Source organism: Tenrec ecaudatus (assembly GCF_050624435.1).
Source record: "Tenrec ecaudatus isolate mTenEca1 chromosome 1 unlocalized genomic scaffold, mTenEca1.hap1 SUPER_1_unloc_14, whole genome shotgun sequence".
Lineage (NCBI taxonomy): Eukaryota > Metazoa > Chordata > Mammalia > Afrosoricida > Tenrecidae > Tenrec > Tenrec ecaudatus.
Genome location: NW_027457554.1, coordinates 2191318 through 2213356, shown reverse-complemented (window position 1 = coordinate 2213356; position 22039 = coordinate 2191318). Strand labels below are relative to the sequence as shown.

The following is a 22039-nucleotide window of genomic DNA, read 5'->3' as shown; positions in this document are numbered from 1 at the left end:
CTCCAAGCCATGCCTTCCTGTCCTGCTCACACAGGTGGTTGGTGAGCTGTCCTGGAAGCAGGACCCGGCTGGGCAGGCCCAGGTGGTGACTGCTGGGGGCAGTGGGTTTTCCAGGAACCCAGCAGGGGGGGGGGAACCTTGAGCCCATGGGAGGGTGTCAGTAGCCCCAGTATAGGCTGAGGTGCCTCATTTCTTGGGCAGGGTGTGGGGCTTGGGCAGAGCGGAAGATGCAGGTGGGAGGGGCTAGGGAGGCCAGTTGGGACATACTTGGATTTTGGCTTAAAACCCCACAGTCCTCGGCCCAGTGGCTACTGCTGCCTTTGCTCTCCCCGCCTGGGACCCCCGGCCTCATGGCTCTGGTAAGACTGGCGTGGCACTGGAGCCCACTCTGACCCTTGCTCCCCACCTGAGTCCTGGCTAATGCTTTCTCTGGAGGGCTGTGGCCGCGGTGGTCTTCAAGTGTAGGAGGTGTGTTTGCCAACTTTGGGTAGGGGCATGGCTGGGCTGCGGATCCACAGAGCTTCTAGGCAGGGAGAGGCTCCTGGCTGCTCACCTGCTCCCTCTGAGTCAGTTGCCTGGGTTTTCAGGGCCTGAGACTGATGAGATGGGTGACTTTCCCGGGTTCTTCCTCTGCCAGGAACCCCTGGGCGCATGCAGCTGGGACTTCCAACGGCAGCTGGGAGGCCAGTGAAAGGGTGTGCTGACACACGCTCCCTGGCCCCAGCGCACCTGGCAGGGCTTCAGCCCAGAGCCCGGGGTGGTTTGGGATGGAGTCCTGGGGTCCTTTGTTTCTCTGCCCTCGGAGAACCTGGAGGGCGCAGGGCTTGGCGCCCATGGGCTGCCTGGCCTGGTAACCTCCCACCTGCCCCGCACAGAGGTGGCTTTCAGAACTGCCCCCTGACCAGGGGTGGGATGCACAGGGAGGAGCGAGTGAGCAAGCAGGAGCTTAGTCCTAGCAGGCCGCTCCCTCCATGCCCTTCTGTATGCCCACCCAGAGCTTTGTAAGCGAGGGCATGGGCTGGGGCAGACAGGTGGCAAGATGAGAGCCTGCTGGTTCCAGGAGAGGGAAGCGGAGAGCACAGCAATCCTGCCTCTGGGTCTCCGGCCAGTTGCTGGGTCACCTCTCCATGCCTCCGCCTCCTCGTGAGGCAGCGTAGTGGTTGGCTGAGTTAATGTATGGATAGCTCTTGGGACAGACCTGTCATGGGCATTGTGTAAGTTCCTATGGACGTGCCCTGTCTCTTCTAGACTCGGGGTTCTGGGTGGCCTTGGCCCTGTTGGTGCAGGGTGAGCCCTCACAGGTGCCCCAACCTCCCTTCCATCGCCTGCGGCCTTTGGTCATGTCATCCCACAGCAAGCTTGTCCCCTCCCCACTGCTCTGCAGGCCAAGTTGCCCGGGACCTGCCTGCTCACCATTCGTATGCTGCAGGCCCACAGCCTGCCTGCCAGGGACGTGGGTGAGTTGACCGAGAGAGAAGGGAACTGAGGTTGCAATTGGAGCAGGGCAGGGACGGTGGGAGGTGGCAGGAGGGCTGGGCCTGCGAGGTCCTGGGAGGAGGGCCTGCAAAGAGTGACGGGCAAGGGCTGGTGATGGAGGGTGGGGCTTGGTGCGTCCCCAGGGATCCCTCTGGTGGTGAATTCTGCGTGGCTTGGGGGAGAATTGGCCCTCATTTCTTCTCCTCCAAGTGACCCACCATGACTTCTGTGTGACCCTGTGGCTGCCCACGGCCTGCAACCACCGGCTCCAGACGCGCACGGTCAACAACTGCAGAAACCCTGTCTGGAACCAGAGCTTCCACTTCCGGGTGCACAGCCAGATCAAGGTGGGCCTGCCTCAGCCCAGCCCTGCGTACCCCCAGTGCCACCCCCACCACACCCCCCACCCCATGGCCCTGTCCCGCTGCTCCCCTTCCAGAACATGGTGGAGCTGAAAGTCTTTGACCAGGACCTGCTGACCAGCGACGAAGCCATGCTGTCAGTGCTGTTTGACGTGGGCACTCTGCTGCCTGGGGAGTTCCGGCGCCAGAGCTTCTTTCTGAGCCCACAGGCAAGACTCCACATGGGCGGCCACCCTCGGTACCACCAACGGGATGCTGCTTAAATGCCCCTCTTCAAAGAACTTGTTTACAGACCATGAGGTCAGGTTTCCCTGGTGCCTGAGGCCCTTGTCAACCAGGACCTGCTTCCCGAGGAGCGGCCCCCTCCTCGGGGCCACATTATGGACAGCAGCCCTCCCCGCATTGGCACCCCTGGCTGGCATCTGGGTTGCAATCTGCACATACCCACACTGACACACACACTCACACTCACATTCCAACCCACACGCAGCCTCACACACATACACAGGTACACTCACACGCAAGCACACGCACTCAACCACTGTCACACTCACACATGTACAGCCATGTGGATACACATGCACACACACTCACATGTGCACACAACCACTCACATGCATGCCCACATACATGCACACGTCTTACCTTTATAACTTGCTTTTTCAGGGTGGGGAGCGGTTTGACGTTGAATTCCGCCTGCGGAGTGTGTGAGTTGGGGGTTGCGGAGGTCAGGGGAGTTGGGGGTGGCGAGGTAGGGAGAGGGGCTCTGGGTCAAATCTGTCCCTTCTGGAAGGAGAGAGCCTCGTGCGCTCAGGGTTGGTGTCCTTCCCCGGGGACCCTCTGTGGTTGGAAGGACTGCCTAGGCTTCCTTGGGGGCAAGAACCTGACCCCCGCTCATGGCTTTTCCCAGGACAGACTGTGCGGAGCAGCTCACCAGCAACGGTGTCCTAGTGGTGAGTCAGATCATTGTAGTGATTGATTCAGGATCATAGTAGGGATTCGGGATCATAGTGGTGACTTGGGATGGTAATGGTGACTTAGGATCATGGTACTAATTCGGGATCATAGTAGTGATTCGGGATCATAGTAGTGCTGTGTGATCATAGTAGTGATTTGGGATCATAGTAGTGATTTGGGATCATAGTAGTGCTTTGGGGTCATAGTAGTGCTTTGTGATCATAGTAGTGCTTTGTGATCATAGTAGTGATTTGGGATCATAGTAGTGCTTTGGGATTATAGTAGTGCTTTGTGATCATAGTAGTGATTTGGGATCACAGTAGTGATTTGGGATCATAGTAGTGCTTTGGGATTGTAGTGGTGAGTGACACACCCTCTCTCAGGCCATCTGCTCACCTGCCCTCCTGGCTGCAAGTCTGTCTGGACCAGGAAAGAGCAAAGTGGGAGGGGCTATGATTTCCAGAGGACATGGGACTGAGGAGCAGGAACAGCGGGCTGCAGGGGAAAGGGTAGTGGTGAGGTATCCTTGCGTGGGAGGGGCGGCATATGAATCTTCTCTTCCCAACACAGGCCCATGAGCTTTCCAGCTTGCATGTGCGGCTGAAGGAGGCCGGGGACCAGAAGGGTGAGTCTCCCAGGTCACCAGGACAGCCCTGGCCCTCAGCCTATGTCTTCCCCCTTCCTCAGCTGCCCATCCTGGAAGAAGCTGCCAACCACCTTTAGCCTCCGAAGGCTAGGGGCTGGGGGTGAAACTGCCCGGGCTTACCAAGACCTGGTCTTTTCCCATGACCCTGCTCCGAGGGGGCTGGGCTGGGGGTAACTCCTCCCAGCCTCTGCCAGCCACAGGGGCGGGAGACACCTCACGGACAGGGAACCCCCTCCCAACCCTACCTCGGTTCCTTTCACCAGAGTTAAAGGGAAAAGTTCAGCTTGTGGTCCCCGGGTCCTACGAGGGATCTCAGGAGGCCACCGTAGGCAGCGACTCCTTCCGTTTCCACTTCCCCACCTGCTGGGAGCAGGAGCTGAGTATCCACCTGCAGGTAGGGTGCCCCCCCACTGACCCCTGGAATTCAGGCCCACAGGGCCGGGTGGTACCCCTGCTCTGAGACTCGGGTAAGTGTACAGTTTTGGTCCCCTTGCAGAACGCCCCCCAGGAGCAACTGAAGGTGCCACTCAAGGCCCTGCCATCAGACCAGCTCGTGAGGCTGGTCTTCCCTACGTCCCAGGTACTCTTCACTCAGAGGAAGAGACCTTGATGTGGGGGTGGGACAGGGCCTCAGGCCAGTGCGGGGGTGGGGGCAGGGGGTGACTCCTTCTCTCCCTTTTCTTTTAAGCCAAGCCCCTGGGCTGGGCTGTGGGGGTACATCCCTGTGGAGATGACTGGGGCATCCCAGGGCCGAAGTTGGGGTGGAGGTGCCAGCCTTTCTGAGTGGTATTTTGCTGGTTTGCAGGAGCCTCTGATGAAGGTGGAGCTGAGAAAAGAAGACAGGTGAGAGGCTGGGCGGGGGGAGAGCAGCCGGGGGAGGGAGGGCGCTACGTGCAGCTGGGTGGCCTGGAGGACCGGAAGCAAGCGGGTGGCTGCAGCAGGGAGCTCCCAGTCTTGAGAAGGTGCTCAGAGCAGAGAGGGTCCTTCCTCAGCCTTGTAGTCTGCGTGTGGCCTCACTGGGTGGGAGAGGTGGGGGCTGAGGAGAGTAACACGCCTGGTTTGAGGAGCACAAAGACCAGAAGGAAGCAACATTTTGGGTGGAAGCAACGTTGCTGGGCCTTCAAGAACTTTTGCTGGCCCTCTGTGTCTAGGAGCATAAGCAGCCCCAACTTAAAGTCCTTTGTTCCTTCTCAGCCCCCGTGCCCCCTCCCCAGTGTAACCCTGGTCCAGCGTTTCAGGGGAGGGATAAGCTGAGACTCAGGGCCACCTTTGGCCACAGGGACACCCTCATCTGCCGGCTGGCCTTGCTGTCATGCCGGGCGTGTTGGTGTGGCTCTGGGCCCACCATCCCCCCCTCACTCTCCAAGCTTCAGCACGCAGGCTGAAGGGAGAGAAGAGATGGACGTGGATCTTGCAGGGAGATGGGCCCAGTGTCCTCTTTTCTGACGAGGATGAGCACTGTCTCACTGTCCGTCCATCCCCCCACCCCACCCCCAGACCAGGGGAGCTGGCCGTGCGCCTGGGCTTCGAGCTGTGTGCTGAGGAGCAGGCCTTCCTGAGCAGGAGGAAGCAGGTGGTGGCCAAGGCCCTGCAGCAGGCCCTGCAGCTGGAGGGAGACCTGCAGGAGGACGAGGTCTGTCAGGCTGGGCAGGAGTGTGGGGGTCTCAGGCCGAGTGTTGAGCTGAGTGGGCCTCCACACTTCCATTGCCCGTCCAGGGTTGGTTGTAAGGCGGACTTGTGTTTGCCTCTCGTCTGCCCACCTACCCCCCTTGTACTTCCCGGAGCTTTCTTGATGTTATCTTGGGCCCGATGCGGCTGAGCAGTGTCAGAACCACGGGCACCACCAGGGGTAGCTACCCTTCTCTGGGCGTTGGCCCTTGGCCTGGAGCTGCTTTTAAGACTGGGCCTCTCAGACAACTCGGTGGACATCTGGCCAGGCCTCTCTGCTGGTTGGGCTGGCTCCTAAAGAAATGAGCTCCTTGCAAGGGGAGAGGGACGCTGATTTGGGGGTTTTGAGGTGAGCCTGTGTCTTTTAAGAAGTGACCGCCGTACTCCCCAGGCTGGGGATGGGGAGATAAGGCCTGTGGCCTGTACGCTCCCTGGAGTTTTCAAAACCCGAAAGGACCCACCCTGCTGAAGGATGTTATCCTGACATGACTCTCCTCAGCTGCTCTGACTCAGACCCGCTCCATGGGTCCCCACCAGACTCTGACCTATGCTAACTTGGTGGTGGGGCCAGGGGCAGGGGACTGAGTGGCCACTTGACTTGCTGTGTTTTCCTCCTGTGGTTTTTACTGCCCGGCGCACCCTGACCTCCCCTCCACCAACTGGAAGTCCCCGTAGGGCCTCCCTTGAACCAAGCTGTACTCTGCCCTTCCAGGTCCCAGTGGTGGCAATCATGGCTGCTGGTGGAGGGGTCCGGGCAATGACTTCCCTGTATGGGCAGCTGACCGGCCTCAGAGAGCTGGGCCTCTTGGACTGCGTCTTCTACATCACAGGGGCCTCGGGCTCCACTTGGTGAGCAGGCTGAGTGTGGGATCTGGGGGTGAGTGGGCAGAGGCAGGGGTGCCTGTGGTAAGGCTTCTCCAGTGCCCCCTTGGCCTCCATGACTAGATTGGAAGGTCTGCGAGGAGGCAGGTGGCAGGTGCGATATGCCCAAGGTGCCCCATGGGCTTCGGCTGTCTCCATGGAGCTGGAAGGCACCTGCGGGCTGCTGCCCTGGGAGAGAAGGTCCGAAGGGGTGTGAGGTCTCGGGGGACGCTTAGAGGAACCTGTTTGCCCCCGACCTCTGGCTTTGCCTAGGACCTTAGAAAACCTCTACAAGGATCCAGAGTGGTCGCAGAAGGACCTGGGGGGCGCCACCGTACTGCTGAAGATGCAGGTGACCAAGAACAAGCTGGGCGTGTTGGCTCCCAGCCAGCTGCAATGGTACTACCAGGAGCTGGAGGACCGCGCTCGCCTGGGACACCCGGCCTGCTTCACCAACCTCTGGGCCCTCATCAATGAGGCCATGCGACATGATGGGGTACAGAAGGGCGGTCCACGGGGACGGGCCTGGACCTGGAGGCAGCCCTGCTGGGTAGCAGGGCGAGGGGAGATCTCCAGAGACCAGGCAGCAATGGGTTTAAACGGAGGTATCTCCCTACAGCCTGATGTCCACAAGCTCTCGGAGCAGCGACAGGCTCTGAGGCACGGCCAGAAACCTCTCCCCATGTAAAATGCCCTCAACACTAAGGGGCACGGCCTGTCCACCTTTGAATTTGGAGGCATTTTGAGGCAGCTGGTTGAGGCCCCGGGCGGCCAGGGGTCGGGGAAGGGGTGGTTGGGATGGTGGGGGGAGGCAGTTTTTCATCCCCTTCTCCTTACACTCTGGTCCGGGACCCGAGTGAATCCAGACACCCATGACCCCAGAGTCACTTGGACTGGAGGGGAGTCGCCCCGTCCTTTGTGGCTGCCCTGCGTGGGTTTGGGTGTGCAGGAGGGTGGTGGCCAACAGCGGTCCCTTCCCACCGCAGAGTGGTGTGATTTCTCCCCCTACGAGCTCGGTTTCTCCAAGTAAGGTGCCTTCATCCCCTCCGAACTCTTCGGCTCCGAATTCTTCATGGGGCGGCTGATGAAGGGGATGCCTGAGTCCCGCATCTGCTTCCTGGAAGGTGAGGGGGTCTTGGAGAGAGAATGGGGGAGGGGAGGATGTTTCTGGGGGAGCCCCATCACTGAGGCGGGCAGCAGGGAAGGGTCAGGCTGTGACAGGAATGGGTGCTCTCGTCCCCTTGTGTCTGCGCTCCCAGGTATCTGGACCAACCTATATGCAGCCAGCCTCCAAGACAGCTTATACTGGTCCTCGGAGCCCAGTCCGTTCTGGGATCGCTGGGCTCAGACCCTGACCAGCTTGGGTAGGTGCCCAGGCTCCGGGGCTGGTGCTGGGGGTGAGCATGTGACTCCCAGCTCTGTGTGTGTGTGGTGGTGGGGGCACTGGTCTCAGCTCTTTCCCTCTCCGGGGTCACTGCCCTCAGACTGGGCTAGCACCCACGCCCCACTCCCTGGCTGTGCAGACAAGGAGCAGGTCCCAGTGCTGAAGATGGTAGTGCCACCCAGCCTGGCTGGGAGGATCGGGGAGTTGTTCTCTGGCCTCCTGACGTGGCGCCCGCTTGCCCAGGCCACCCACAACTTTCTGCGTGGTCTCCAGTTCCACAAAGACTATTTCCAGCACCCTCACTTCTCCTCCTGGAAAGGTAGCTTCTCCCACCGGGGCCCAGCCCCCTGATGTCTTCCCAGAGCTGTGGGCCTTGGCTCCAGGCCCCTCACCTCACCCCTTGGCCCCAGGCCTTCCATGTGTGGCCCCACGGGATGTGGGAAGTAGAGTTTCCTGCCTTCTCCTTCAACTGGGGCTGGAGGTTGCTTCAGGGCTGGGCCAGGTGGGTGGGGCCTGAGGGCGGAGTCTTTTTCCAGGAGCAGCCAGTGACTGCCACTGACCAGGGGAGCAAGCGTGGTGTCCTCAGCACCCGTGCTCAAGGCTGCCCTCCCACCCCGCCCACCTCTCCAGACACCAAACTGGATGGACTCCCTAACCAGCTGACCCCTGGGGAGCCCCGCCTGTGCCTGCTGGACGTGGGCTACTTTGTCAACACCAGCTGCCCGCCCCTCCTGCAGCCCACCCGGGACGTGGACCTCATCCTGTCGCTGGACTACAACTTAAATGGTGCCTTTCAGGTGGGGGAGCTGATGAGTGCCACCCGAGGATGCTAGGGCGGCTTCACAGTGTGTGCCTTGCTGGCTTCCTCCCAACCCTACGAGACAGGGACCCACATGCTATGGGCTGAGCTGTCCAGAGAAACAAAAGCAGCAACACTCCTCTGTGTAGAAAGAAAGAGCTTTAGATCAAGAAGTCATTTTAGATCAGCAAGGCATCCCAGCCCAGTGTGATTCAAGACCATGCTAGTCAGAACCTTCCTCAGCCTCTGTGTAGCTGCAGGCAGATAATGCCCAGGCTGGCGTGAACACGGCCGAGTCGGAGGCTCTCCAGGCTAGTGGCCCCATGGGGCCGTCCCTGGAGACAGAATCCCAGCGAGGAGGAAGAGGCTCATAGCATCTCCCCTTCCTTCCAAGGAGGGATCACCAGGCTTCCACCTGAGTGATAGGTGGGACTCCACCCCTGCACTTTCACGCAGGTCCAAGTGGACATAATATCTAACCACCACACCATGTTAAAACAACCAAACCAGGAACCCCACCATGTAGTCCATGCTGACTCACCGGGTCCCCCTTAGTGTGTTTCCGAGATCGAACTGCTTACGGGAGTAAAAATGCCCACGGAGCAGTTTGTCACAGGAAATCAGCCTCTAACAACCAATGGGTCAGTATGCACAATTGTATGGCGATAAAATAGTGAAGGTCTAGTAAAGTCATAGAGGCTAGGAGAGATAGGGGAGCGAGAGTACAATAAAGGAGTCAGGCACGTTTTATGATAGCATGCTCACCTCAGCTCCTCTTGATGGACCACGTGGAAGTGGGGGAAGAGAGAGCATCTGTATTATCTTGGGGTAGTTACAGGTAGCCTTAAGACATGCATATTCAGTAGTTACATAAGCCACAAGGTGGGTGGGATCGACAGTAACGCTGAGCTCACAAGTGAGGAAGCCTAACAGCTGCATTGGGGGAAGCTGAGAGGGGGGCTGGGCGACAGCAGGAAGAGAGAGCTAGAGGATGTCTGCCTCTGTAGGGAGATCAGACCAGCCATGTGCTCACTTGAAGGCAGCATGGCTGTTAAGGGAGAGTCTGTGGCTACCAACGTGGAGGCACAAGTTCAGGAACGTGGCGCTCGGCCCTCTCTCCATGGAGCATCGGGTGGTTTCCCAGTGCTGACCCTGCAGAACCTCGCCCAGCACATAACTGCTTCACCACCAGCGCTCCCTGTGAAAAGAACTGGGGTTTCATTCACGCTCCATCAGGGGGCTTTCTCCGCACTGGGGAGAGGATGTGATGGTGAATCTGGTTGGCTGCACCTGCACCCCAGCTGGTTGCAGACCGTTGACACCCCAGCGTTTAGTTTCTGTGTTAATTTAGTGAGAGGTGTGTGCCCTTCATGGCTGGCCTCAGCGATGGCTACAGTCCGTTTGGTGGAGCTCTGAGGGGCTGCGGCATGGCTGTCCCCTCCGACTGATGCTTGGTCCTATGTGCCGTCAGTGTCCAGGACCAAGGGAGCCCAAGGCTAGCCCTCTCCTGCCCTCTGTGCCCCTGCAGCAGCTGCAGCTGGTGGGCCGCATGTGCCAAGAGCAGCGCATCCCGTTCCCGCCCATCTCTCCCAGCCTCGGTGAGGAGCGCCAGCCTCGGGAGTGCCACAAGTTCTCTGACCCCGGCCGGCCTGAGGCCCCAGTCATTCTGCACTTCCCCCTGGTCAACGACTCCTTCCGGGACCACTCAGCCCCTGGTGAACCAGCTTGCCGCCTCCCCCTTCCTGGTGTCCCAGCCTCCCCGACCCAGCAGACCCGCCCTCCACCCCAGCACCCTGCCCCTCCATGCCCACGATGTGCTCTCTGCACAGGGGTCCCTAGGACACCCGAGGAGCAGGAGGCCGGCCGGGTGGACCTGTCTCAGTCTGACTCCCCCTATCACTACTCGAAAGTGACCTATAGCCAAGAGGACTTGGACAAGCTTCTGGGCCTGGCCCACTACAACATCTGCAACAACCAGGAGCGGCTGCCGGCTGCCCTGCGCGAGGCCCTGTGGAAGAGGAGGCAGCGCTGACAGCCCGCCCCGAGAGACGCCATGCCTCAGCCTCAGAGAGCCATCCCCCAGTGTTCTGGGACCTCGGAGGGCCTGGTTGGCCCCAGAAGCACCCTTCCTAGCCTTGGGTGTATGCCCTGGTACCCCAGATGGGGCAGGAGCTGCCAGCACCTCACAGAGGGCCATCTGCACTGTGAACTGAAGCTGTGACTATGGGCTTGCCACAGCTCAGCAGCTGCTCTGGTCCTGGGCCCTGGGCCCCTGGAGCATGCCACAGTGGGCCTCTTCTCCAAGCACCGGGAGAGGTGGGGTGCAGAGGTGCTGTGGCAGCCGGGGTGCAAATGGGGTGGGGTTGGGGTTCGGGGTGGCTGGGCCCGGTGTAGAATGCTGGCACTGGGGGGAGGGTCCCAGTCTCCCCCGCCCTGCTGCTCTGAATGTTGTACGCAGGGACTCGGGGGCTGCACACATTACAGGACTCGTCCCACCAACGGTCTGAGGATGTCATTGCTGCTACGAATGGGGAGACCTTTGGTACCACCATCAAAGACCAGTTTAGGAAACAAGACAAGGACACATCTCCCTGGCCCCGCAAAGAGTTGCCAGCCTCTTGGTGCTGTGCCACCCTTTCCCAGCAGGAAGTCCCGAAGGAGGTGTCTGCTTCGGGCACCCATGCCCCACCCTCCCAGCCAGTAGCTGCCCTCTTTGCCGGGTGGGCGTCAGAGCACCTTGAGGAAGAGCCTAGGAAGGTGTGACCTCGGAAGGGCTGCCTCTTACCAGGAGCTGCCCGTTCCCAGGGTGCTGCGTGGTGGCCTGGCTAGACTGTGGCGAGCCTGCATGGGCAGTCTGTGGCTGGTTCCATGTGCTGAAGTGGATGGAGCACGTCCTCACCTACAGCCCCAGGGTCACTTCTGCGCCCACCCACTCACCTACAGCCCCAGGGTCACTTCTGGCCCCACCCACCCCTGTGGAGGAGCAGCGAGGCCCAGTGAATGAATGTTGGGTCCCTGGGTCACACCTGCCCCACCACCACCTCCCTGACAATACCCCACGTTCCTCTAGCATTGGTAATCACGTGGATTCCCATGAAACTCCCCTTCCCCCTTCCGCATGGCTGAGTGACTCCCAGGTTGGGCACAGAGTGAGAGTCAGGGCAGGAGTGACTGCTCAGTACCCCTGTGTCCAGGATGAGGCTTCACCCCAGCCATTCATCCCATTCATGAACTGGACCCCATGGGAGAGTGCGTGGAGGTGGGCAATTACAGCGGAGATGGTGCCCCAGGATGTCTCCACTGGTGGAGGGTGGTGGGCTCAGGGGTGCTGCACATTCTGGGGGGTGGGGGTAGGGGGGAACAGGGGCTCCTGCTTACACATGTGAGAGAGAGAGAGAGAGAGAGAGAGAGAGAGAGAGAGAGAGAGCGCCTTGCCCTGCCCTGCCTTATCTGCCTCCACCTTCTGACCCCTGACTAGATTCTCTTCTCCCCTTGGAGGGCGACGGAGCCTGTGCCTTGGGAGAGCTGCAGGGGACTGTGACAGCAAGGGACGGAGAGGCAGCAGGCTGCCCATGAGCCGAGGTTGGTTTGGAGAGGGAAGGGGAGAAGGCAGGCCAAAGGGCACAGTTGTAGGACGCCAAGTCCAGGCAAGCTTGCTGGGACTATGCCAAGAGAGGCTGCCCTAACCCCGTGCTGCTCCAGTAGGCAAGGCGTTCCGAGAGGGCCTGCTCTTCTCCGCAGACCAGCCAGCAGCAGGAAGCTGAAGGATCGCACAGGTCTGCAGATGTGTGTGTGTGCCCATGGACGCACACCACACAGACACACACACATGGATGGACATACCACAGGCATGTATACCACAAACACCCCTGGATGAACACACACCACACCGATGGACACGCATCTACCAAAAACACGTGAACATCTATCACAGGTGCGCCCGCACACACACATGCACACATGGACAGGCATGAGTACAGAGGGCTGAGCCCGTGGGTGGGACAGCCGTCAAGTCTGGGGAAGGGAGTGACATGGTCCAGAAGCTGCCCGGGGACCATAGGTTGCCCTGGCGGGTGGGGGTGAGGCTTCTCTTAGTCCCAGGGCAGTGGGCGTCTGGTGCGGGAGGTGCAGAGCAGATGGGGACCCTGCTCCAAGAGCCCCGAGTGGGCGATGCGGGTGTGTCCACATCCAGTCACACCACCACTGTCCTGAGAGGTGAACTGGCTTTCTGTGTGCCCACATTGGGGGCCCGGGCCACGTGTTCCAGGGAGCAACTTGTACAGCCTGGAGCTTGGGACCGCTTACTTAAGCTGAGAGGCCCTGTCGGACGACCTTCAGCAAAGCTCAGCCTTTGAGTTCTGGGCTTCTGGCTTCAGGGCACGGTGAGGGCAGCTGCTGGTTCTGGCCCAGCTGCAAGCAGCCTCGCTGTACCTGGCCCTTCTGGGGACTCCAGATAGCACTGGGGAAACTGGGTGCACCGAGAGGCTGGGTTACTTGCTAGAGACCACAGCTAATTAGCAGTGGAGTTGAGACCTGATATGGCCCTCACCGTAAAAAGGAAGTGTTTTCTGCCCTGGTGACCCTTGGCCTTCCCTGAGGTCAAGGGTGACCATAGCAGCCACATGAAGAGTGTCAGAAGCAGGGCACAGTGACTGCCTCAACCTCCCCACTCTCCCCCCGCCGGGGCTCTTCCAGTCTTGGCCTAGTGCCTCTATTGCTGGGGAGCAGGCTGGAGAGTCCCCAACCCCTGCAGGGCCCACAACCTTCCTAGCAGTGCCAGCGGATCTGAGAAGGCACAGCATGGCAGTGTGTAGCCAGGCTCCCTGGAAATGGTCCCATTGAAGATCTGGAGAGCAGACTGATTGTTTTCCTTTGATTGTGTTACAGACACCTTACAGGAGAGAAGGACGTTTATAGATCACTGTCTACAGTTTCTGACCTTCAAAGCACTCAAATCATTGCCATCGAGTCGATTTCTATCATCGAGGCCCTGTAGGACAGCACACGACGGCCCCTGCGGCTCTCTGAGGCTGTCACTACGGGAGCAGACAACCGAGCTGCGTCTTTCTGATGGGTTTCAGACCACTGACCTTGCCACGAGCAGCAGCCCGGGGCACGCCTTTTTCTGACCTTGGGTTTGACTAATATATATATATATATATATATATATATATATATATATATATATATATATATATATATATATATATATATACACACATATAATGCACATATATATATGAATTTTAATATAGAGGGTTTTTGTTTTAAGTGGAAACATGCAGAGCAGTTTAACAATTTCTACACATTTTGTTTGCAGCCCTCATAATATAACACAGCACTCTTCTTGCCTCCTCCCTGGCCCCTCCCTCCCTCCTGAACTTTGAGGGCAAATGCTCCCCTTTGCTCTGGGAAGCAAGTGCCTCACAGGTGGCATGCGTTCACTTTATCAGCTCGACTGTTGCTTGGGCAGGGGTGATTCCCGGACCTGGGCTCTATTTTGGATTTGAAGGACCCTGGTTTGGGGCTCCAGCAGTCCCTGTCAAACTTGTAATGCCCTCTCTTCATGAAGTCGACTTCCATTGGCTTTCAAGCTGTGCACAAGTTGCCAGTTTGAGCTCAACCAGAGCAGTTTGAGGCGGTGGCTGGGCACCATCTAACTCTCCTGGTCTCCAGAACAAGGATGGAGGGCTGTGGTATTGGTGGTCCATTAGTCCTGTGGACTGCTTTGCTTCAGTTCTTGATTTTCATCACTTGTCTGTTCCAGATGGGGAGAGAGGGGATCCTAGTTGCTAGAGGTGGCTTTGCAATGGAGACAAACATTTTATACTAAAGTGAGATTCTTAGGTGACATTTGTGTGACTGCAGAGCCCCTGCTCACCCTAGCTGACCACCTTCCTGCCTCAGAGGATGGGGCACTCCCTCTGCCCATCCACCCTCAGGTCCTCACTTTCAGTCCCACAGGATCCTGTGGTATCAACCCCCCCCCCCTATCAGCCCCGCCCCCAGCCTACACAAGGATTACAAACCCTCGCTCCACTCAGATTCTCTGTAGCTAGTGTCACCTCCCCTGTGTTCCTCAGAGTGTGCTCTGCACCCATGAGATTATTGATTGGTTTCCACCCATAGTGACCCTCTGTGTCCCACAGGGCTTGCTCTGGGGGCAGCTCTCAGAGGGGGAAACCAGGAGGAGGAGGGGAGGGAGCAGTTGGGCAGAAGAAGCTGTGATGGACCCCACAGAGCCAGACTGCCCATGGAAGACAGGACCCTGCGGCTGTTTCCTCGAACGGGTGCCCCTCAGGGCGGATCAATGCTCTGGGGACTCCACCGCAGGTTGAGGCCCCTCGACCCCTCCTCAGTCCCGCCCTCCACACCCTCACCTACATCTGGAGCTGGGTGTGCTTCTCCTCCTGGGCCGCCAGCTGCCTTTCCAAGTCCTGGTGCCAGGCATGTGGCCCTATAAGGGGTGGATCCCTGCTCACCCCACAGTCAGGGTCTAGCAGGAGGTCCTCTCAGGAGGTCAGCCAGACCTCAGCCTGACCCAGCATTCCCTGAAGCTCCTCCTGGTCCTGGCTCACCAGGCAGTGCTTCTGGTGAAGGGCCCAGGTCGTCCGGAGCTCCTGCAGCTGCCTGTTCAGCTCCCAGAGACGCTGTGACCTGGGGGGCAGAGGGCTGTTGGGAGGGGCGCAGGGTGTCGCCTGGGTGGGGCAGGACTGGGTTACCGTGGAGCAGGGAGAAGCAGGAAAGGGGGCTCTGGCCACGCACCACCCTGGCCCTAGCCCTCAGCGCGCACATCTCTGGAGCTATGACGTGTCTGGTGTCCAGCAGCTGCTACCCCGCCGGCCGCACTGCCTGGGCTCTCAGGCAGAGCTCTTGCCCCAGTGTCTCCTTGGCCCCAGCTGGCCCTTCTGAGGATATAGACTAGCGCCTGCTTCTCTTGAGCCTGAGTGCTGGGTGGGGGACAGGGCATGGGAACAGGTCTTAGGGCCAGGAGGGCAGAACAGGGAGGAAGCAGGGAAGAGCTGGGTGCCCCCACCCGCATGGAACAGAGCGAGCCCCCATCCAGGTGGGGTGGCACATACAGCAGTTCCTGGCAGTGCCTGAGGAAGGCATGGCCATGGGCTGCCCGCTCCAGCTGCTGGCCCTGCTTCCAGGCCTTCATGTTCAGGTGGCCCAGGCCTCCTGCACCTCAGCCAGCTGCCCGGCCAGGCCCTCCTGGACCGCAGGGTGTACCTGAATGGCCTCCATCCCCATCTGAACCACCACCTCGTCCACAGCCACCAGCTCCCTCTGCAGCTGGCAAAGAGCAGGCTGAATGCTTCTCCACCCAGGACTCTGCAGGCCATCCTGGCTGTACCCCAGCCTAGGTCAAGCCCAGGCTCGTCACCCCCCATCGCAGAGGGGGCAGGTGCAGGCTGCAGTCCTGCCTGAGGTCAGCTGGGGGCGAGGGCTCCTCATCCATCCATTGCCTACAAAGAGGGGTTCTTGCGGTGGGGAGGGACTGGGGCCCTCCCTGCAAGAGGCGGTGCTGGCGCTGCAGGACCTCCACAGACGCCAGGTCGTGGCCAAGGACAGCACCCTCCAACAGGACCACCTTCTGCATGTGGCCCCACTGCTCGAGCGCCGCCTTGTGGAAGTTGAGGGCACAGCGGGAAGGAGGGCCAGCAACTTTCTCCCTGAGAACAGGGCCACCTCCTTTTGAGCAAAGACTGTGGCTTGGGGATTTGTGGGGCGTTAACACGGAGGGAAATAGGACAAAGACTCTATTCCCTAACTTATTACAGTGAGAATCTGGAAAGCTGGTGTTCCACGGTAGGAAAGCCTCTACTTTGGTAAGTTAGAGGTAAAGTCCAAGTACATTATCCTACTTTAAAAATCATTCCCACGGATTCTCCGTTAACAGCTAGGCTGCCTTAACGTGAGCACATGGCTGATTGTATCTCTGTGTAGAAGCAGATATGATCCTTTGGCCCTCTCTTCCCACCGTGACACCCAGCCCCCTTTGTAGCTTCCCCCAATGCAAGTATTAGCTTTCCTCACCTTGGTGAGCTCAAGTACAGGGGCCTTACGACAGATACCACCCACCTTGTGACCCATGTCACTACTGAAGAGGTGTGTCTCCAGGCTCCCTATACACGTCCCAAGATAGCAAAGGTTCCACTTCTCCCAGTTCCACGTGGTCCATCAAGAGGAGCTGAAGTGAGAATGCCTAATAAAACATGTCTGACTCTGTATTGTATTCTCTTGCCCCTGTCTTTCCTGTCCTCTGTGACTTTACCGTGACCTTTACCTATTATCATCGCTGTACATTCGCGCCTTCTGGCCCTTTGGTGGTTAGAAGATGGTTTCCTCTGATCACAGCAGGTTCCTGATGAGGCCCGGGGGCCACAGGCAGGGCCCGAGGGAGGAAAGGGTCTTGACACACATGTTGGGTGGAAGGCAAAAATATGGGGAGCCCTGAGCACATGAGGACGGCGGCTCAGGGAGCGAGTGGGCTGCCTGTCAGGGGGTCTGCCTGTAGCACCTCCAACAGTCAGTGAGGAGAGGGCTGGCCCCGGGGCCACCCGGCCCCAGGATTTCGGTTGCAGGACCTGTCAGGTGCTCAGTGCACTGAGACACCAGATCCCGAGAAAGGAGTGTGTGGGGAGGGGAGGCAGGGAGCTCTAAGAGTGGCGGTCAGCAAGAAGACCAGCAGGGCCTGTGCCCCCAACGAAACTGCGGCCCGTGCTCAGGGAGCATTGGGAGAGTCCACTTCGTGCTCCTGCCACAAGGGGTGACCTGCGCTGAAGGACTCCAAACTGGGGCAGGAAGGAGCGTGGTTGGACGGGGAAGGCTGATTGATGCTGGGAGCTGGAGTCAGCCATGCCCCTTCATACACACATGCACACACGAGAATACACACAGAAGTACGCATGCACACACCCACATGCCCACCACTGCACATGAGCACACACACACACACATGCACACACACGCACACACATCTGGGGTAGGCCCCTGTGTCCCGAGCCCCTTGGCTGTCGCTGGCCTGTCCCTCTAGGCACCCACCTCTGTGCGGGCTTTCATTGCCTTGTCCAGCCTCACCCATGTGGCCTCAAACCAGCTCCTGTGGACTTGGCTCTGGGCCATGGAGCTGGGGGAGGCGAGTTCCAGGGCACCTGCCAGCTCCCTCAGAGCCTGCACCTTGGCAGCCCCACACTCTGCCCTTTCTCCCGGAAGACCTTGAACTTCTGTTCCAGCATCTGCAAAGGTGGGGCTGGAGAGGGTCAATGTGGATAGGGTTCAGGCAGCTCCTAAAACTCACAAAAGGGCCAGCTGACCCCAACAGCTCCCACATCCCTCAGCCGTGGTTCTAGAACTCCGCAGGGCATCTCCTGCCCCCTCAGCCCACCCAGCATCTACCCTACCCTCCGTTCCTCCATCCACTTTCCCGGCACGACTCACTTCCACACCCTCCAAGTCCTGCCCACAGTCCTGGGAGTCGGCAGTGGCCACCTTGCTGTACAGCCAGGCATGGAGGAGCAGGGCTTCTCCCTCCAGTTGGCACTACCCCTGGGCCTCCGCTTCCCATAGTCGTACTGCGTGGACCTCCCTCACCGCCCACAGCTGGACAGCACTGTGGGGCTGCATCAGGAAAGCCACAGGGGATTGCTGCCCTCTCCTCTCTGGCTGCCCACCCCTGCTCCCTAGGTTTCCCACCCCCTGCCAACCTGTCTGAGTTCTGCAAATCCTCCAGGTGTCCGCAGAACCCTTTCAGCTCACACTGGGTGGCCTCCAACCATGGCATCAGGGTGCACGAGGCCCGTGTTCATGCCGTCCAGGGCACAACCCTGCTCTGCCAGCCAGGATTCTGCCTCCAGGAGCTGGGGTGACAGCTGGGCGGGCCATGGCCGCCAGCCTGGGTTTGCAGCCTTGAGAAGGAGTGCACGGCCCACCTGGCTGCTCTTTAGAAGCCCGCCACCTGTTTCTTTTTTATTTCCCACAGTTTACTCTGAAGGCAGTCTTGGTTCTCAGGAAGCAAGACAGCTCCTTCCCCTAGGTCCCCTGCAGCCCTGTGGCCTTTTCTTTTCCCTTTCCCATGAAGTTCTCCCGTGTCACAAGAACACGGTGGTTCCGGCCAGACGGTTGTCCAGAGTGGCTTATCTGTTTCCCCACTGGACCTGGGTGTGCTGCCTCCTCCCCGCGGGGTTGGCAGGAGAGCTTTAAAAGGTGCTTCTGCCTAGGCCCCACCCCTGTAGATCCAGATTTTGTCTGGATTGGAGGCTGCATGTCCATATCTTTTCAAAGTTCCAGGACATTCGAATGCAATAACCGACTGAGAAGAGCCACCGGCTTAGAAGACACCCCCACACCCACTGCCATTGGGTCCATTCTGCCTCAGTAGGAAAGCAAAGCTAAGGGACCCAGTGGGTCTCATCTCTGGACACGTGTGGAAGAGAGGCCTTGGAACAAGAGAGTGCTTAGAGGAATTGCTAGGCACATCGAGAGTCTGGGTCCCCCATAGGAGTCCCCTTGAGCCCTGGACACCGGGCAGACCCCCACTTTTCGTACCCCTCACCTCTATCTATCTCCAGCTGCTGGGCCTCCTGAGCCTGCTGTAGCCTCAGCCTCCTCTGCTCTGCCTCTGCACACAGGCAGCGCATAGCGCTCTCCAGCTGCTGCACTCAGCTGCCACCTCTTGGGTGGCAAAGTGCTGTCCTGCAGCGTGTGCCCTGTGTCCTCCACCATCCTGGCCAGGACCGGCTGTGCAGCTCTTGCTCCAAGTTCTGTGGAGTACGCAAGGTCTCCAGGGCTGCTATGTGAACAGGCCATTCCTTGGGGGACTCCCTTGAAGCCTTATGGGGCCCCATAGACATGGACCCTGTCTCCATGGTCAGCAAAGAGCCCAGGATGTCCCAAAGCCTGCTGAGGCAGAAGCTCCTCCTTGGGCCCCACATTGTGTCTTCTCATAATCTCCAGTGGTCACTCAGGGCCCTGTGCTTGCTCCCTGCTGGGGCAGACACCCTCCCCTCTGATCCTGGGGTGGGCTGGCACCTGGTGCTGCTGCTGCAGGTGCTGCACCTCGCTCAGACTCTGGCCGTTGTCCTGAGCTGTGGCCAGGGCCAGTTTTTCCTGCACCCAAGCCAGTTCCTCATCAGTGTCCCTAAAGAACTGGGAAAGGAGGCTCCGGGCCTCAGGGCTCCCGCAGGCTCTCTAGCTTGCTGTCAGTGTGGGGGGTGGGGGTGAGTGGTGGGGGTGGGAGGGGTCAGGGGATGGTGATGGTGCAGGGTTGACAGTCTTAAGGTGAGCTCCTCATGCAGGTCACAGGAGCGCTGGGAGTGGGTGTGCTGGGGACAGGGGTGGGATTCCTGCAGTGAAGGAGGAGGGGGCACAGGCAGATCTACTTCTGAAGCAGCAGCAGGGCAGGATCCTCCACGTTGAGGCTGAGCCCTTCAGGAATGAAGGCCCAGGCCCGGGCCAGCAGGCTCCGTGCCCTTTGAGCATGCTCAGCCACTGCTGCCTCCACGTCTGCCTGTGCCCCCAGGAGCTCATCCACCCCAGGACGGTCCTATCCACTGCCAGGGACTCGCAGCTCCCCCTCCACAGGATGCAGCCAGCTCTCCATCTCCCAGATGCTCCCCCGTACGCAGGGCCTGGGGCAGGACGTGGGGTGAGCAGTGGGCACTGGGCAACCTGGGGTCCCATCCAACCTGGCCCAGGGCGTGCACAATCCCACCTTGAAGGCCTCCTGGAGCGTGGTCTCTTTCCTCCTACAGTTGGCCCTCAGCTCGCCCCAGAGCTGCTGCAGTTCCTGTAGCCTCGCCTGGAAGGTCTCTGAGGCCCAGTGGCCCCCCTGCAGGCCCCTCTGTCCCTCCTGCAGACACAGTGGGCACACAGACCTCCTCCAGCCACCAGCCTTGTGGCTGTAGGTTCTGGGCACTAGCTTGTAAGCTTCGTTCCCCCCTCTATGTAATGGGCACAACAATGGATTATTTTGTTTCAAGGAGAGAAACCATATACAGTCCTGAGTGGGGCCCATCTTTTGTAGATGGGAATAGAGACACTTAAAAAAGAAGGAAAAAAAAGGATTGACCTCCAGGCCCTTCACCAGCAGGGACAAATGCTCTGGTCTCACTGTGTCCCCTAAAAACATCATGTCAAAACGCTTTCTTTTAAATTATGGACATCACTGCATTATAGTTACGACAGCCAAAGGTGGAAGCCACCTTTGAGTCCGTGGACAGATGGATGGACCAAGTCAGTGAGCGAGTTCTAGAATGGAGTGGTGTTCTTTCATTAAAATAGGGGGATAAATGTCGGGTCACAAATGAACCTTGGAAAGACATGCTGGGAATGAAATAAATAAAATTCCCAACTCACTGCCATCCAGTCAACTCTGTCTCATGGTGACCCTAAAGGGCAGAGTGGAACTGCACCCACGGGTTCCGGGGATGGTAACTCTTTTACAGACATAGAAAGCTTCATCTTTCTCACAAGGCGCAGCTGGTGGACTTGAACTGCCGGTCTTGCAGATCACAGTCCAATATGTAACCACTACTCCAACAGGGCTGCTGGTAATGATATAAGCCAGACACAAAAGAAAAGGTGTAGAACCGAGTCAAGTAGAGAAAGGGTGAGCACAAGCAAAGGCACAGAGGCAGGCAGATCAGAGATATACGGGTTCACGGTGGCACCCTTGGGCGGGTTAGTGCCCTGTGACCCCTATACCCATTTATTTATTATTATTATTACTTTTCCTTTCCCCACCTCTTTTTATCTGTCTACCATGTGTATCCCTGAATTTGGTCTGGTCCCTGCCATATTACCTGGTCCTCACCCCAGGAATGTTCATACAGTAGCTTTTCCCCTATGTCCCTTTTGCATTGTTTTTAAAGCTTACCTCCGTGGACTCAATGTGTACTTGTCCTTTTGTGCTTGGTTTACTTCGCTTAGCATGCTTTCCTCCAGTTCTTCCCATGCAGTGATATGCTTCATACGTTCATCACTACTTTTTAGCAATGCGTAGTACTCCATTGTATGTATGTACCACAGTTTTTTTCCCCCCACTGAAAAAGAAGTCTTTATTCTGATCCCACCAGCTGTACCATCTGTTATGCGCCTTTCTCCTTGGCAATCCGGTCTTTCTTGAGTGGTCCCATGAAAGCTTTTTTCTCTTCCACGGTCTGGAAACGGCCATGGCCCAACTTGGAGGTGGTGTCCATGAACTTGAGGTTGATCTTCTCCAGGGCACAGCGCTTGGTCTGCTCCAGCAGGAACTTGTGCAGAGTCAGCACTCGCTTCTTGGTGCCCACCATGCAGCCCTTGAGCATGACAAAGTCATTGATCACTTCCCCGTAGTGGACAAAGTCGCCCAGGGGGTTGATGCTCTTGTCAGAGAGATTGTAGTCGGTGGAGGTGTTGTTTGATAAGCTTGCCGTCCTTGAAGAGGTAGCCCTGGCCAGTCTTATAGATCTTCTTTTTGATCTCTGTGCAGTGGTGGTAGCCTTTCTGCACAGCGCGGGCCATCGAGAAGGGCACGCGGGCGGGATGCCAGGCCCCGATACAAGCCACCTTGCGCAACCCTCGGTGGGTCTTTCGGGGCATCTTCTTGGTGTGCCAACGCATGGTGACCCCTTTGTAGCCTTTGCCCTTGGTCACCCCCGTGACGTCGATCATTTCATCCTGCCTGAACACCTGGTTCACTGGCACCAGCTTCTCTCGGGCCCAGTCCAGCTTCTCAGCCACCGAGCGAGCCCCCGTTCACATGCATCTCCGTCAGGTGGAGCAGGCGCGTCTGGGTGTGGGCGATGGCGAGCATGACCGGGCAGGACTTCTTCATGCTGCTAAAGTCTTTCTTGAGCTGCTTCTTACCCTCGTCATCCTGCCACTTCTTGCAGTACTTGGTG

At 58.6% G+C, this 22039-nt stretch overlaps 1 protein-coding gene across 1 annotated transcript; it reads left to right on the top strand.

The window, feature by feature from the left end:
- The first annotated feature begins 350 nt into the window (after positions 1–350).
- On the top strand, positions 351–10185 carry LOC142435776 (cytosolic phospholipase A2 beta-like). Its single transcript, XM_075539916.1, has 17 exons — positions 351–359; positions 1385–1457; positions 1687–1823; positions 1916–2047; positions 3366–3420; positions 3705–3835; positions 3938–4021; positions 4247–4284; positions 4939–5014; positions 5822–5958; positions 6244–6479; positions 7002–7094; positions 7230–7334; positions 7494–7673; positions 7985–8151; positions 9691–9868; positions 9983–10185. The coding sequence occupies exons 1-17, from the start codon at positions 351–353 to the stop codon at positions 10183–10185; spliced, it is 2034 nt and encodes a 677-aa protein (XP_075396031.1).
- Positions 10186–22039: the final 11854 nt, after the last annotated feature.

Excerpts from the sequence above, each read along its gene's own strand:
- LOC142435776 (XM_075539916.1), top strand. Across the intron at positions 3,421-3,704 it reads GGAGGCCGGGGACCAGAAGG|AGTTAAAGGGAAAAGTTCAG; the intron begins GTGAGTCTCCCA and ends TCCTTTCACCAG. Across the intron at positions 9,869-9,982 it reads CCGGGACCACTCAGCCCCTG|GGGTCCCTAGGACACCCGAG; the intron begins GTGAACCAGCTT and ends CTCTCTGCACAG.